This window comes from Halichondria panicea, chromosome 16 (genome assembly GCF_963675165.1).
Source record: "Halichondria panicea chromosome 16, odHalPani1.1, whole genome shotgun sequence".
In the NCBI taxonomy this organism is placed as follows: Eukaryota; Metazoa; Porifera; class Demospongiae; order Suberitida; family Halichondriidae; genus Halichondria; species Halichondria panicea.
The window spans coordinates 4,081,905-4,098,899 of NC_087392.1; the positions used below are offsets into that span (position 1 = coordinate 4,081,905).

Genomic DNA, 16,995 nt, shown 5'->3' on the forward strand with positions numbered 1-16,995 from the left:
TTGCCTCCCTTCGATGCGCTTAAAATTATAATTATGCACTCATAAAAACAAATTGTCACATGATCAACAATAAATTGTTCTATTCTCGAATGTCTTCTATTACATACAGTCCAGCTGGAAGCACAATTCTCTTGGTCTTCTTGTTTCCCGACGACAAGCAGTAGCACTGACTTGGCCAATGTAACAGGCACATATCTGCATGTTTGTTCCAACACCCCTTTTGCACATGTCTGTTGGCTCACAAAATGATACGAATCCAAATTATCTGCAACAGAACACGTTAATAATACACAGCAGTTACGTTATCAAAATTAATGTCTCCTGGTTTAGGAATACGAGACAAGCTAATGTGCGGCTTGTCAGGTGAAGACGAACACAGGACTTACTCTAGGCCCCTCTTGACTCTGACTAGGGGGGGGAGGGCCCACTATCAGAAACACATTAGGGCCATACCGATCTATATACGAGTGATGTATCACTGACCTGGATTTTTGGGACATCTAGCCTTTCTTGGTATCTTTGTTTCCCGACGACCAGCAGTAGAAACTTGACTTGGCCAGTGTAACAGGCACATATCTGCATGTTTGTTCCAACACCCCTTTTTGCACACGTCCGTCGGCTCACAAAACGATACGAATCCAAATTATCTGCACCAGAACACATTAATATCTCCTGGTTTAGGAATACGAGACAAGCTAGTGTGCGGCTTGTCAGGTGAAGACGAACACAGGACTTACTCTAGGCCCCTCTTGACTCTGACTAGGGGGGGGAGGGCCCACTATCAGAAACACATTAGGGCCATACCGATCTATATACGAGTGATGTATCACTGACCTGGATTTTGGGACATCTAGTCTTTCTTGGTATCTTTGTTTCCCGACGACCAGCAGTAGAAACCTGACTTGGCCAGTGTAACAGGCACGTATCTGCATGTTTGTTCCAACACCTTTTTTGCACACGTCCGTCGGATCACAGAATAATATGAATCTGCAACAGAACACGTTGATATAATAATACACTGCAGTTAATGTCTCCTGGTTTAGGAATACGAGACAAGCTTGTGTTCGGCTTGTCAGGTGAAGACGAACACAGGACTTACTCTAGGCCCCTCTTGACTCCAACTAGGGGGGGAGGGCCCACTATCAGAAACACGTTAGGGCCATACCGATCTATATACGAGTGACGTATCACTGACCTGAATTTTTGGGACATCTAGGTATCTTTATTTCCCGACGACCAGCAGTAGAAACCCGACTTGGCCAGCGTAACAGGCACGTATCTGCATGTTTGTTACAACACCTTTTTTGCACACGTCCGTCGGATCACAGAATGATATGAATCTGCAACAGAATACGTTGATATAATAATACACAGCAGTTACGTTATCAAAATTAACGTCTCCTGGTTTAGGAATACGAGACAAGCTAATGTGCGGCTTGTCAGGTGAAGACGAACACAGGACCTACTCTAGGCCCCTCTTGACTCCGACTAGGGGGGGGAGGGCCCACTATCAGAAACACGTTAGGGCCATACCGATCTATATACGAGTGATGTATCACTGACCTGGATTTTTGGGACATCTAGTCTTTCTTGGTATCTTTGTTTCCCGACGACCAGCAGTACAGTAGCACTGACTCGGCCAGTGTAACAGGCACGTATCTGCATGTTTGTTCCAACACCCCTTTTTGCACACGTCCGTTGGATCACAGAATAATATGAATCTACAACAGAACACGTTGATATAATAATATACAGCAGTTAATGTCTCCTGGTTTAGGAATACGAGACAAGCTAGTGTTCGGCTTGTCAGGTGAAGACGAACACAGGACCTACTCTAGGCCCCTCTTGACTCCGACTAGGGGGGGGAGGGCCCACTATCAGAAACACGTTAGGGCCATACCGATCTATATACGAGTGATGTATCACTGACCTTGATTTTTGGGACATCTAGTCTTTCTTGGTATCTTGCTTCCCGACGACCGGGAGTAGAAACCTGACTTGCCAGCGTAACAGGCACGTATCTGCATGTTTGTTGCAACACCTTTTTTGCACACGTCCGTCGGATCACAGAATGATATGAATCTGCAACAGAACACGTTGATATAATAATACACAGTAGTTATTATTAAATTAATGTCTCCTGGTTTAGGAATACGAGACAAGCTAATGTGCGGCTTGTCAGGTGAAGACGAACACAGGACCTACTCTAGGCCCCTCTTGACTCTGACTAGGGGGGGAGGGCCCACTGTCAGAAACACGTTAGGGCCATACCGATCTATATATGAGTGATGTATCACTGACCTGGATTTTGGGACATCTAGTCTTTCTTGGTATCTTTGTTTCCCGACGACCGGCAGTAGAAACCTGACTTGGCCAGTGTAACAGGCACGTATCTGCATGTTTGTTCCAACACCCCTTTTTGCACACGTCCGTCGGATCACAGAATAATATGAATCTGCAACAGAACACGTTGATATAATAATACACAGCAGTTAATGTCTCCTGGTTTAGGAATACGAGACAAGCTTGTGTTCGGCTTGTCAGGTGAAGACGAACACAGGACTTACTCTAGGCCCCTCTTGACTCCAACTAGGGGGGGAGGGCCCACATTAGGGCCATACCGATCTATATACGAGTGACGTATCACTGACCTGAATTTTTGGGACATCTAGGTATCTTTATTTCCCGACGACCAGCAGTAGAAACCCGACTTGGCCAGCGTAACAGGCACTATCTGCATGTTTGTTACAACACCTGAACGTACTAAATCACAATAGAGCATGTAATGTGCACTTACTCACCTTACAAATCAGGTGAAGATGAACACAAGACTTACTCTAGGCCCCTCTTGACTCCGACTGGGGGGGGGGGGCACATCAGAAACACGTTAGGGCCATACCGATCTATATAGAGTGACATATTACTGGTGAGGGTACCTGGGTTTTTGGGGACATCTTAATTGTCTTTCTTGACGACACACACCTCCTTTCCACATCTAAACCAGTTGAGCAAGGGGAGGTTTCCTTTGCCACTCTCCCAACTCATTTCACCAACAAACAACTTCCTGAACATGCTAAATCACAATAGAGCATGTAATGTGCACTTACTCACCTTACAAACGAGTAGTAATAATCTAAAGCAAGCTATGATTACAGTGGATCCCCCAATCGGCAAGGCTACTGCACAAACTACAACTTCTTTCAAGACCATGTGTCCGTTTGATCTGCGATCTTTGTACGCATGCGCAATAATCTTCAGAGGTTACCGTATAGCGGGTATATTTCGAGGGTATAAATGTTCGCGGTTTTCGCGGATTGAGCCTCTACCGCGAAAATTTATACCCACGAAAATTTATATCTTTATTGAATAGTAGGCGTGTTCAGTATTATTGACCACACCTATCGACATAAGAGGTGCCTCACCGTTATAGGCTAGGCCTGGATTCGAGGCTAACGGTGTGGTGGTAACAGCTGCATGTTGATGTGCGCATGCGCCAAAAGGCTGGAACTCAGACCACGAAAATAAAATCCGCGAAATCCTTTGTAATGGTCCATCCGCAAAAATTTATACCCTCGAAATATACCCGCTATACGGTAATTAGCAGTAGGCGTGTATGGTGGGTGTAACCAGTAGGTGTAACCCAATAAATGGGAGTGTCACAGGAGTGGGTGTAGCTCCACCTACTGCGCATGCGCTTGTACAATTGTGCTGTCACACAAGATCTACATATCTACATTGTATGTTTCTATGATGTGGTCTATCTATTGGAATCTTATATACTGGAACCAAGTAACAGGAACTCTACTACTTATACTGGATATATCACTTGGTGACTAGATCTATAGAAGGTTCTCAACTTTTGGTTTATCGCTTCTTGTCTAAATTCTCAGTGGGAAGGAAGGTTTATAAACTGAGGTGAGGTCTTATACTGTGATGGGCTGTAAGCTTAGTCTTAGAGTGTGCAAGTGGGAAGGGGAACTGTATAGCACTAAGCAGAAATAAGTTTGAGGAGTGATTTATACTGCTATGCAAGTATATAGCATAGTAAGGCATAATACATTATGATGCATAATTATAATGCAGGTGTCCGAGCATCAGTAATTTACTGTACAAACTCTTGATTGTTTCGTATTATAATTATAATGCTGCATAACATATTTGGACACATGATTCCCATAATTTATTCTTGTGTACAATGCCCATTCACTATAAAACAAAGGTGCCACTCTAATCTGAAACTTTGGCTCTAATTTAAAGTCATCAAAGCTATTTCTCCTGCAATTTCAACGTGGTCGTCACTAGTCGTCACTCTAAATAGGCGCCAGTTGAGGCTCATGTATTTTTCTTTGTTCTATTTGTGCGCCAAAGGAAAATCTGTTTAGGACTTTTTACTGATGCATCATAATAATTATTATCGAAATGTTTAGTTTGGGCAATCCGCGAAAATTTAGTGCCCCGAAAATAACTCGCTATACGATATTGATGGATTTAGATCTGTATAGATGGCAATTACTATATGCACACACACTTTATAATATTATATATAATGGAATCTTCATTAATGACAACCTTCAAAGTGCATGCCACGCTATAAAATGGCCAAGAGCTCAAGTCCGGATTGAAACTGCAATGATTAGCAACATCTCAAGAATGGCATGCACCTTTCTAGATCTACTCCGTATAACGAGGGCAGCTTTCTAGTCCCCAATCATAAGAAAAGGTTTATGTAAGCAGCTGGTTAGATCAAATAATGATTGGTCCTATTTGTAAATACAAAGAAGAATATTCTCTGAATCTCCGACTCTGACAGTGACAAGGTAACCAGAAAATAACCTCCCAGAACGGACAGCCACACTCAGAACGAGTGTTGCAAGCGTGCGCTTGCTAATGGCTCTCGCCATGTTTTTGCTTTCACTCAAAAGTATTAGAGTGTTATAGAAGAGGTAAATAATTTGCAATGTGCTTTGATTGTTTCACAAGAAAGGGGTGTTCACAGTTACTAGTGTATACTGATCGTTTTAAAATAATGGCCTGTAGCATTTGAATTAAATCAACGATACTGAAGCAACTGCATGTTATTTAAATGGCCTGTAGCCAAACAGTGGGAGCAAACCTTTGTCAAAGGCACAGACTAAGAGAGAATTTAAGCACAGGCAGTAGTATAGCACAGACAGTATAGTATATAAACAAGCAGGAAGTATGTATCTATATCTATATTAATACTGAGAAGAAAAGACTTGTGTACATGAATCTCTAGTCTATAATTATGTTATCATTGTTTTGTGGCTTACCGGTATACCAGGACCTCAAGAAAAAGAAGTACTGGTAAGTTGATTCTGCATGCGCCACTGGATTCTCTAACATGTGGGAATGAGCGCGCATGCGCATTGTATCCACAGGAATAATTGAAGGGTGTGTCCGAAGAGATCAAGTCTTTTCTGACTCTAGTAGCTAACGAAAAGCTAGCGCTTTAGTGCAAGGCTAACTCATGTGTTGAATAGAAAGTTTGTGCGAACAGATGATGCTATGAAAGATTTTGAAGGGACTTCAACAGCCATCAATGTGACCATAACTCGAGAAAAAAGCTTTAGTTTGCTAATCCATGAATCAAAATCCAAGAGAACGTGACTAGAAGCCTATAGAAGCTGTTAGTTTTCGTCGCATTGCAACCGTTGAGCAGTTACAGCTGGAATACACACACACACAGACACACAGACACAGTCAGCTTTACCGTATCCCTCGTACGGCTACGCCTCGAGGCATAATTAGATTATAATAATTATTGAAAGCATTATTTTCCAATCGTGAAAACTTAGATGTAGCTCATCCTTACAGGCTTTTCAAAGTTTGTATGAGCTAGAGAAGCAGTTAGCAAAGCTTCAAGATGGATTTGCAGCAGGAATTGACTCATAGAGCATACATGTGGTTGGCAATCCCATTAGCTATGCCTCGGTTGCGCATGCACAGCGAAATATACGGTAGTGTGTTTTTGTTTGTGCGTGCGTGTGTGTGCGTGCGTGCGCGCGTGTGCATATATGCGTGTGCGTGTGCGTGCATGCGTATGTGTGTATTACTGATGTAGCAATGCAGGTGTCTATCTCTTAGTTTTTGAGCAAAAGCAAAACATGGCGAGAAGCATTAGCACATGCAGCGCAGCTTGCAGCTGCAGTAGAGTGCATGCAGCTATTTTTAGTTGCCATGCAGATAAAAAAAAGCTGAAAAATTTCCCCATGCATAATGAGCAGCCATTCATGATTGCATCAATTATTGCATATGATGCACTTAGTCTGCCTACAGAGGAGGTATTACTAAAACATTTTGCGGGTGAAAAACATTTGCAAATGAGCCAAATCAGCAGAACAAATTGACCCTTTGCGATGTAACTATTGTGTTCTGGCAAGGATCGTGTGTACCAGTATATTATAGGTTTTGTGATTTTTATTGATTGATTCTTGCAACGTTTGCACATGTTTAATTCGCAAAACATTCTAGTATAATTATTATATAATACGGTTATAATTATGGTATCTATAAAAATTGGTTTCACATAAGATCGCCACACGATTGTGAGACGCTTAGTGAAAACACCTTCCTACGCCACTGATATAACTTATTGCTGATCATGTGACCTACAGCCAATGATATCCATCAAATCCAGTCATGTGACTGGACTTTAAATGACTTGTTGCATGCAATAAGTTGTTATTGCACACTTTTTCATCATTTAAGTCATCCACCCATCTCAATTAAAGTGCAGCTTGAAGCTATAGGTGCATGTCTTTTTCTATCCTGAAAACAGGGTTTTCAGCTTTGTAATCAGCAACTGATAAAACCTTTACTTTTACCTTTACACTTAGCTAGCCAACGTGTTTTAATGCTGGTGCACTCGGATAATGCTAATTATGCTTGTGCATGCACACATGGCTATAAGTAAAAGCCCTGGACCACAATCTACTACAAGGGCCAATAAACTACTTGTGGCACGAATTGCTAACTAATTATTTTGTTGCCTTGAAACCATTTTTTGCATATAGGAACCAGCATAGAATGCGTAGTAATTTGGTCGTTTTGTTCTGTTTTTGGTGCATCGAAACCATGCATCTAATTATGCTGTCTGGTAAATTTCCCACAGGTGCACTATAAGCAATGATTTGACAATTTGGGTTGGAACTTGGAGGTGGGGCACTTCACTGAAAGGTCCATTTTCTGTATACCATAATTATACAGACAGACCACAGTGCAATATGCCATATATTGGCACTGCAGCGCTATTCCTTTGATCGCAGAGGTCAAATAATGTTGTTGCTATATAATTATGTGCTCTATTTCCCGAGAGCACCTGACAACATAGATACCTCATGCCCATAATCAAACAACACTATACGTATACATCAGTGGCGTAGGAAGATTTTTTGCAAGGGGGGAGCTCATAGTAGTCTGGCCACGCCCTCCCCAAGTTCGCATTCTTGCAAAGACTGACTTTCGAAACCTAGCCCATCATTGAAATAATCACGTAATTGACTTAAATTTAGCTAGCTGGCTGCAGCCAGCATCTGTGTAGCTAAGCTAACTCAACAGTTCAAGCTAAACATTGCTCTCCAATAAGGGGGGGCTCCAGCCCCTGGAGCCACCCCACTTCCTACACCACTGTACATGCTATATCAGGCCCACTTTTGACCTAGCCTTGTATATACAGAGAAATTAAAACTCAGACTGGGAACGAGGCAAAGGCTATAATTATGCCTCGGTGCGCATGCGCAAGCGAGGTATACGGTAGTGTGTTTGTGTGTGTCTGTGTCTGTGTAGACTGCTACAGCTGCTCAAGGATGAATCAAGTGCAAGTAAGAGTTTCTATAGGCTTCTAGTCATGGTTTACTTGGATTTTAATTCGTGGATTTGCAAAGTAATGCTTCGTTCTCGAGTTATGCCTAGTTTTGCTTACTTGGAATGCCATTGCAGCTTTTTCAGAAGAGTGCATAGCGAAACTTGTCCATGGAGTGTTGCTACTCTACTTAGTAGTTAGCTCTGCACTAGAACGCTAGCTATTGGTAGCTGCAAAGTGAGAAGAGAGCTGTAAGGCTCTACTGACGATGCAGCCACATTTAATAATCTTGTCTTGAACTTTTGGCATCGATCGTTTTTAACAACAATCATGGCCGATCATTACCCACTCTTTGAGTTTCCCTGTGATTCTAGATTCTACCATAGATTGAAGAGAGAGGGATAGGAAACGGAGTGGTGCACGTGATAATTTTACATTGAATCTGCAGTGGAGCCTCGAAAATTATCCGCGCTACGCCCTATGAACGAGGCTATTAAGCACACTTTTGCCGGGTAACTCCCAAAGCTGTGTTTCCTCGAGACATAATCTCTTTCAGCAACTTAAAACACGCCTAGTCCATGAGCCACGTGTAGTACTTGCTAATGACTGACCACACCCAGTAAAAAGAGACTTTCCAATAAAGTTATATGTTCCCAAGGCTGTTTTAGAGCTATTGGAACATGTAACGTGTAAGCGTGCTGGTTATGACTACTACAATAGGTATAGACCTTGAAATATAAGTGAGTTGCACGGACTAAGCACAGTTACTTGTAGTTTATTATGCACTGAGTGTAGAAATAGATATTGTTGTGATGGCCTCGATTAAACCGCACCGTAGCGCGGATGTTACTCGAGATACAAACCGTTTCCTATCCCTCTAACTCTTCAATCTATGATTCTACCTGCATGCAGCAAATTCAATGGCAAGATTGTTCATCAAATTCATGATATATAATGTGTGTGTAAAACCACTTAGTAGCTTTATTACCCGAGGCACGCGTGGGCGGCCACGGGTACCGGGTATAGTAGTCTGTTGGTTTGTCACAGGTATATCTACTCACCTGGATGCCACAGCACTGCGTTTACAGCATGGATAGCCTTCACACAACAATATCTTGGTTTAAATAGTGACAGATTGTGATGTTAAAGCTTCTTTGTCGAGCAAAAGCTAAGAAGCTTGAACAAGCTTGTGACTGGGTCTGCTCACCTGGATGCTCTAGCACTGCGTTTACAGCATGGGTAGCCTCCACACAAAAAGTTAGTACTTCTAATAGTGGCAGCTTTCGGTGTTAAGCTTCGTTGTCTAATAAAAGCGAGCAAAATGTAGCTTGAACAGAACTTGCACATGCGTTACTTATAACTGAAGTGATCCTGTACCAGGTCCAGGAACAATGGAACAGGGTCACTAAAGTAGAAAGCTTGCTTTAGCTGACTGGGATCCTACTCCATGCAGGACCTGGTGCCCTACTTCTCTGAGACTCCAGGCTTCTTTGCTGTGATCCTAATCCAGTATGCATATACCTATAACCTATAGTACCACCACTACCTGTTCTCAAATGTTTCAGCATGCCTCCAGTCTCTGGTTTAGTTTTATTACTCCTGAGTTGCTGTGCAAGTCATGCATGATAACAACATCACTATATTATTATGCACTGCATTATATCACTCTTCTGGTTTCTTTATAATCATGTCACCAGCCGATTGTTTGCACTTTAGTGCTGTAGTGTTATGTATAGCTTTGACCCGTGGTGCTTTCATTTTATAAGTAGCTCAACTTTGCAAGGTTCACTAATTCAACTAGAACACATGGGTCAAATTTTCGTACGTTAGTCTAGCCCCTCGAGCATTAAGCCTCGATTATCCGAACCCCAATAATTCGAAATCGGATGAACATCCGGCCAAATTTTAATGATATTCATAGCAAACACCGACTTGCACAAAAAAGCATTTTGTGTTGTTGATTAGCAGAAGCAGATAAACGCTTCAGCTTAGCCTAACAGTATAGCTTGCTACCTTGTTCTGTCCACTGATGCATTATGTCCAAGACTGTTTCCACTGCTGTGTGGCCTGAACTAGAAGGGCGAGCCCTAAGTACATTTGTAAGAGCTCTGGACATTGTTTGCTGATTTTGCATGCACGAAAAAACTATCCCCTCATTAGGGGTTGGTAGATTATGCTCGAGATATTACTATTCTTTTATGTGCAAAAGTAACATCAAACCATAAATAACGGCCACATAACTCTAATTATTACACTATAAATTAATACAGAATGCCAACTAAAGGAGATAATTGACCATTAGTACTTCCACTACGACCATCAGGCCACAAATGTTTATGCACTCACCTGTATTTTCCAAAATCTAGCTGCCTATTATTATGCCTCGAGGCGTAGCCGCACGAGTGATACGGTAAAGTTGACCGTGTGTGTGTGTGTATTCCAGCTGTAACTGATCAACGGTTGCAATGCGACGAAAACTAACAGCTTCTATAGGCTTGTAGCCACGTTCTCTTGGATTTTGATTTGTGGATTAGCAAACTAAAGCTTCTTTCTCAAGTTTGACTCACATTAAAGGCTGTTGCAGTCTCTTCAGAATCTTTCATAGCATCATCTGTTCGCACAAACTTTCTATTCAACATGTGAGATAGCCTTGCACTAAAGTGCTAGCTTTTTGTTAGCTACAAGAGTTAAAAAAGATCTATTAAAACAGGTAGCTATATAAGTAGCCATTTGTAAACTTGATCTCTTTGGACACACCCTTTAATTAGGATGTAATGCGCATGCGCGCTCATCCCCATGTGTTAGAGAATCAAGCCACAAAACAAATGATACCATAAATTATACAATAGATAACAATAGACGCATGCACACAAGTCTGGTAACAATAGATACATGTATAAAGTCTTTTCTCCTCAGTTATAGATATAGATATAAACTTTCTGCCTTCTTTATATATTTAAATACTGTCTGTGCTTAAATTTTCTCTTACTCTGCTCCCAATGTTTGGCTATTATGTATCTAGGCCATATTAAATAACATGCAGTTGCTTCAGTATCGTTGAAGATTATTCAAGCCATCAGATATAGACTTCTGTTTCCATTCAGCTCCTCTCCTATAATGAGTTATTTACCTCTTCTATAACACTCTAATACTTTTGAGCGAAAGCAAAAACATGGCGAGAGGCATTAGCAAGCGCACGCTTGCAACACTCGTTCTCATAATTGTTATAAAGGTGCCTATTATGCCAGCATATAAAAATGTGCCTATTATGCTCAAAATTATGCCAGTATAATAATTATACCAACCCCTATATCTGATTTTGCCAAACCACTAGAAAAGTTCATATACTTTTTGTTTGATGCTCGCAAAGTATGGTATGCCAACGAGTTTACTCGACGTCACCATTGTCGCCTTCAACTTAGTCGTATTTTTAGTTTACTCAACTTAATTTTTGATATGATAATTACTCATTAACAAAGTACATACTGTACAATAAAATGGACTCTCCAGATGGCACTAGAATCAATCTAAGAGCACATCCCAACCAAATTTTCCAGGGGGAGGAACCCTGCGCTTGCCTTTCCAAAAATTCTGGCTATGCCACTGCACGCAACAGTATTTCACATGCAAAGCTATTGGTGGGTGTGGTTTTTTGGCATTGACATTTCTGTGAGGACTCTCTAGCCAAATAGTGAAAATATTCACCCACGAAAATGTCCTGCTATACAGTACAACATATGCCTTGGTAATTTTGTGGCAATAATGCAGAATACGGTATTCAACCACAAACCTTACATGCAGCATGCATGGGAATGGTATGCACGCAAGCTATTACAGTCGTAGACTATCATGTGACCTATATATATATAGCTGTTAGGTTAACATAATTAAGCTTCTGCATGTGATTACTTTTATGTATGCAGGTCAGTGGTAGATCATTGCAAGGATGACATCCGAATGGAAAAGTTCACGTAAAAGATCAAGAATTGCGGAGCAAGTGATCGAACCAAGCACACTTCCTTCAAAAAAGATTACTAAAGATGATTATTGGACAAAACGATCAACAAAGTCTGCAGATTCCATGAAATATGGTTCCTCTTCCACCGATTATAGACAAGTCTATAGAGCTCGTTCAACTGCAAGAAAGCGCCCGTACACTACTTTTAAAAGTGAAAAAATGGAAGCTAGATACATTTCTAGGAAACGAAATCCAAAGATCCACTCACAAGGCTGCGGTTTTAATCGTAAGCAAGATGCGGATTCCATGAAACAAGATAGGCTGGTGATCAAAATTAATTTTTCAACCATATGGCCTTCATTCAGTAGTGTGCAGACAGCAGAGGAACAACTGCCAACATACAGAGAGTTACAATCTGAAGGTTTGCCGAAAACTCTAAAAGCTAATATCACTGACGGCTCCTTTTCATCTGTTTCCGAGTACTTGTCAATATTCATTGGACTGCTTAGAGAAGATTTTGTACATCCTCTTCGAGAAGCACTACATGGTCCCCTGCATGGCCTGTGTATCCCTAAAGAAAGGACAACTACTACTGTGTATGAAGCTGTTCGTGTAAAAAGCAAAATTCCTATTGATAACTACATTCTGTGTCAACTTCGATTTGAATGGCCAGGAAATATCAAATGGAAGTTCTCTCGAAACTTAACATATGGAAATCTAGTATGCCTCTCCAACGACAACTTTGTCACCATACACTTTGCAACAGTAGCGGACAGAAATCTTGATGATTTAAATGAGAAAGAAATCACTGTCAAAGTGATTGGAGACGCTGCAATAGATCTAGCAAAAACCTCTAACACGGTGTACAGAATGATTGAATCTCCAAGCTATTATGAGGCTTATGCTCCTGTACTGGAAAGACTAAAAGCGATTGAACAAAACAAACCTGCACAGATACCATTCCAGAAACACATCGTGTACTGCCAAGCTAAAGTGGAAGTACCCCTATATTTGAAAGATCCAGTCACTCAAGTAGATCTAAATCTTCAAGGTGTGATTTGCTCCTGTGAGAGCTTAAAATGTGAACACAGTGCTATCGGAGTGAAAGAAGTGGAGCAAATGTCGTTACCCACAGATTCAAACTGCAAACTAGACCAGTCACAGATCAGAGCTTTATGCACTGCATTAACCCGAGAATTGGTATTAATTCAAGGTCCACCAGGTACTGGGAAGACTTATATTGGATTGAAAATTGTACAGGCCCTGTTGCTGAACAAATCAATATGGACACAATCCAATAAGAAAATTAAAACGCCCATAATGGTTGTCTGCTTCACCAACCATGCTCTTGATCAGTTCTTGGAAGGTTTAGTTAGAATCGCAGATACTCATCCAATTGAAATTAGAAGACTTGGAGGGCGATCTAAAAGCAGTATTCTTGAACCATACAACATCAAAGAATTTGTGCGGCAAGAATGTCGAGAACAACGCATTTACTTGAGATCTTCACAGAAGCTACTAACACTACAAAGAAAAATTGTTGCCATGAACGATTTCTTGGATGGTAAATTTATTAAGTCGATGCGAAATATTAAAATGTATAGCTACTTCCTAAGTGGAGCTATTTGTGATGAAATGATGGAAATGTGCAGCTTTAATATCACTTTGCCTGATCTCTCAAGACAAGGACTGGTGAAAGTGAAGCCAAATAAAGACCGTATGTATCGGAATCCTATTCAAGACCAGATTGAAGCTGAGAGACAAGTGTTTTTTGAGCACGATAACGTGAACGATGATGGATCTGCTGCGTTGTATGAGAGTGAATCTCTCGGTCAGTTTGTTAGATACTTTCACACAGTGGAACCCTTGTCTGAAAAAATAGCACACAAATTCCTCCGAAATCGCACTGTTTATGAAGACAAGGTTGCATTTCAACGGTTCAAGTACTGTTTAATTGAACTTTGCCGTGCTTGGCAAAAAGAAGCCCAGTGCACAGCTGAAAAGTCCGAGGTGGACAATCAAAAGCGACATCTAATTAGAATGAAATGTTTGAGGCAAGCGGATGTGATTGGTCTCACTACAACAGGAGCAGCAAAGTATGGATCGGCGATGATACAGATGAGATCTAGGATATGTATTGTCGAGGAGGCTGCTGAAGTTTTAGAACCGCAAATCATTGCTGCTCTCAGTGAGCATACTCAGCACCTAATACTAATTGGTGATCATAAGCAGCTGCGTCCCAAAACCAACATCTATGAAATTGCTCACAAGTATAAGTTAGAAGTATCCCTGTTTGAACGCTTAGCCATTAATAATTTTCCTGTTGTAACACTGGAGGTACAGCACCGAATGAGACCAGAAATATCCTGTATTGTATCGAAGAACATTTATGGTGGAGCATTGAAAGACAGTAAGGATGTACACAACTATGAAGATGTAAAGGGAATTCAACACAATATTTTCTTTGTTAACCATCACCGTCTTGAATCAACAGATGACAACACTAGTCCACACAATACACATGAGGCATATTTTGTCATTTCTTTAAGCAAATATTTGCTCAAGAACGGCTATGACTCGAAAGAAATTACTATTATTACACCTTATGAGGGTCAACTATTATTTCTTCGTACTCAAATAGAGAAGGAGTTACGTAGTAATCAACTGTCTACCGTGGAATCCAAGATAGTGGAGGAAGTAAACAAGATCCATGTTACTACAATAGACAGCTACCAAGGAGAAGAAAATAAAATTATCCTGCTCTCCATGGTCAGAAGTAATCAAGAGCGTAGAGCTGGTTTTACTAAAAATGAAAATAGGGTGTGTGTTGCCTTGTCACGTGCTAAGGTTGGATTCTATTGTATTGGAAACTTTGACATGCTTCAAAAATGCTCTAGGCTATGGAAATCAATTGTTTCTGATCTTGAACGGAATGAGCATCTTGGAAATCAACTTCCGCTTAAGTGTGTAAATCATAACAACATAACTGAAGTGTCTTGTGAAAAGGACTTTTTACTTGTGTCCGAAGGTGGATGCAATAACCCCTGCAGTAAGCCATTTCCAAATTGTAGCCATATTTGTGCCGAAAAATGTCATCCACACAACATTGATCATCTTAAGTTATGTTGTTCGCAACCTTGCGAGAAACTATGCGACAAAAACAAACATAAATGTAAGGCAGTTTGTGGTTTGGAATGTCCTCCCTGTGATGAACCTGAGGATAAACAAATACCAAATTGTGGTCATCAACAGAAAGTTCCCTGTAGCATGCCTCCTTCTGAATTCCCATGTAAGGTAGAATGCGATAAGAAATTGCCATGTGATCACCCGTGCCGACTGACATGTGGGGAAATCTGTACTAGTAAACCGTGTAGAAGCTTTGTTAAAAAGATATGGCCATGTGGTCATGAAGCACAAAAAGAATGTCACACAACTGATTTGGAGTATTCTTTCACTTGCAGCTTTCCATGTAATGAAACTTTAGTGTGCGGTCATAGATGCAAAGGCAAGTGTGGAAAATGCTTACAAGGGAGGTTGCATGCACCCTGCAAGGAGAAATGCGAAAAGATTTTTGTTTGTGGTCACAAGTGTTCAGACCTTTGTGCAGTTGTCTGCCCACCATGTGAGAAAGCGTCTCTGTGTGAATCTGGTACACAAAGCCGCAAATCTTGCCATCAGAGATGTCAATGGAAATGTGAGCATCATAATTGCAAGCTGGCTTATGGTGAAGTTTGCCATCGATCTAGGTGCTCACAACCTTGTAAAAAAATGTTCAAGTGTGGTCATGAATGCATTGGTCTCTGTGGAGAACGTTGCCCTACACGTTGCAAAATTTGCAATAAAGACTTGATATTCTCTGGTGGGGATACTAGTTCTCATTATGTAATACTGGCCGACTGTGGCCATGTGTATGAATATGAAGTTAGTAACTTTGATGAGCAGGTGAATCGTCACAACAGTTTCAAAATCGATTGGAAATGGTGTCCTACTTGTAAAAAAACTATAATAGCTTCCCCTCGTTACACCATATGTAAGCCAGAACAGCAAGATATGAACGTCATAAAGATTTTGAATCATCATAATCTTTCAAAGCAAGAGAAGCAGCTATGTATAGAAAATGCTGTAAGTAGTTGCGACAAGATTGCTAAAATTGTGAAACTACCAAATCTACTTATGCCCTCACTTGAGAGGTCGTTGAGCAAATGGCTTCACAAAATAACAGATGTGAAGTTTCTCACATCATTAAGTGATCCACTGCTTGAATGCAGTGCTGAGCTGCTACAGGTTGTTTTTCAAGCTCTTATCTATGCAGAGAAGCTGAAAAGTCAAATAGCAGGTGTTCAAACATATGACCCTGATCAAAAGAATCGCTTGCCACTTGAAACAAATATTAACGTTCTTTTTTCTCAGACACTGCAATTTTTAGAGCGCATTACCTCCTACTTAAAGTTTCAGCCCTTCACTGACCAAATGACTTCCGACATAGCTTCAGAAATTAGACGTATCACTATGCTTGGTGAGCTGTACCTACTTTTGTACGCTTTACCATGTGACAAGCAGTTTCCAGACGACCAGCTGTTGTTACAATTACAGAAATATGAACGTCTTGGGATAAAGACAAGTAAAATTACCACACAAGACATTTTCGAAACAACACCATTACAGTTAGATGAGATATCTCAACTGTTGCACGTGCCACTCCAGGATCCTTCAAAACAAGAACAAGCTCAATCGTGGCACAAACAAGAAAGGTGGGGGCACAGGTGAATCCATGAAACTATTATTTTAGACGCACACAACAAGTCGCACTAATGATAGACAATCTTTTAGTTATCTAGATGTACTATAATTATGTTATTAGATGTACTATAATTATGTTAGTCTATTTTAGCCCTTTAGAAGCCCACGTACTAGAGGCGGTTTGCAAAGTAGACTTTATTGCTTATTATACTAGTCAGTTTCTAGTGGTACACTTTTGTGGCAATGTTATTTTGTGGTATAATTATAACTATAGTGTTACAACCCTTTTCACCACATATAAAATTAATGTTGAAAACCAGAAGTGAAAATTAATATAATATTACTCACATACACTAGAGCTGCCTAAAAGCTCTCAAATATTTTGCAATACGATAATTTGTAACATTTTTGCTATTATGCTCCCACCCTGTGTCCCTGCATGCTTAAGTTATACAGGATACAGTTTTCGAGCACT

General features: G+C 40.7%; 2 protein-coding genes across 13 annotated transcripts; one reads left to right on the forward strand and one right to left on the reverse strand.

The window, feature by feature from the left end:
- Window positions 1-19: 19 nt before the first annotated feature.
- LOC135350464 (uncharacterized) lies at window positions 20-3,737 on the reverse strand. Of its 12 annotated transcripts, none has more exons than XM_064549263.1 (10): window positions 3,112-3,737; window positions 2,983-3,064; window positions 2,802-2,903; window positions 2,652-2,734; window positions 2,302-2,455; window positions 1,931-2,082; window positions 1,196-1,279; window positions 835-987; window positions 484-647; window positions 20-265 (listed from the first exon to the last, which is right to left on the reverse strand). In XM_064549263.1, exons 5-8 carry the CDS (start codon window positions 2,397-2,399, stop codon window positions 851-853), a joined length of 471 nt encoding a protein of 156 aa, XP_064405333.1. In that variant the 5' UTR covers window positions 2,400-2,455; window positions 2,652-2,734; window positions 2,802-2,903; window positions 2,983-3,064; window positions 3,112-3,737; the 3' UTR covers window positions 20-265; window positions 484-647; window positions 835-850. The 12 variants fall into 12 exon arrangements, 10 of the variants coding, with proteins under 10 accessions (XP_064405333.1, XP_064405336.1, XP_064405334.1 ...); XM_064549266.1 differs by having other exon boundaries at window positions 2,652-2,754; XM_064549264.1 differs by having other exon boundaries at window positions 2,802-2,858; window positions 2,937-3,064.
- Window positions 3,714-16,836, forward strand: LOC135350454 (NFX1-type zinc finger-containing protein 1-like). The gene is made up of 2 exons (XM_064549249.1): window positions 3,714-3,915; window positions 11,746-16,836. Exon 2 carries the CDS (start codon window positions 11,769-11,771, stop codon window positions 16,545-16,547), a length of 4,779 nt encoding a protein of 1,592 aa, XP_064405319.1. The 5' UTR covers window positions 3,714-3,915; window positions 11,746-11,768; the 3' UTR covers window positions 16,548-16,836.
- The last annotated feature ends 159 nt before the right edge of the window (window positions 16,837-16,995 follow it).

Excerpts from the sequence above, each read along its gene's own strand:
- LOC135350454 (XM_064549249.1), top strand. The coding sequence starts at position 11,769 with ATGACATCCGAATGGAAAAGTTCACGTAAAAGATCAAGAATTGCGGAG.
- LOC135350464 (XM_064549263.1), bottom strand. The coding sequence starts at position 2,399 with ATGCAGATACGTGCCTGTTACACTGGCCAAGTCAGGTTTCTACTGCCG. Across the intron at positions 2,083-2,301 it reads CTAGATGTCCCAAAATCCAG|ATTCATATCATTCTGTGATC; the intron begins GTCAGTGATACA and ends GTTCTGTTGCAG. Across the intron at positions 1,280-1,930 it reads TAGATGTCCCAAAAATCAAG|ATACGTGCCTGTTACGCTGG; the intron begins GTCAGTGATACA and ends ACAAACATGCAG.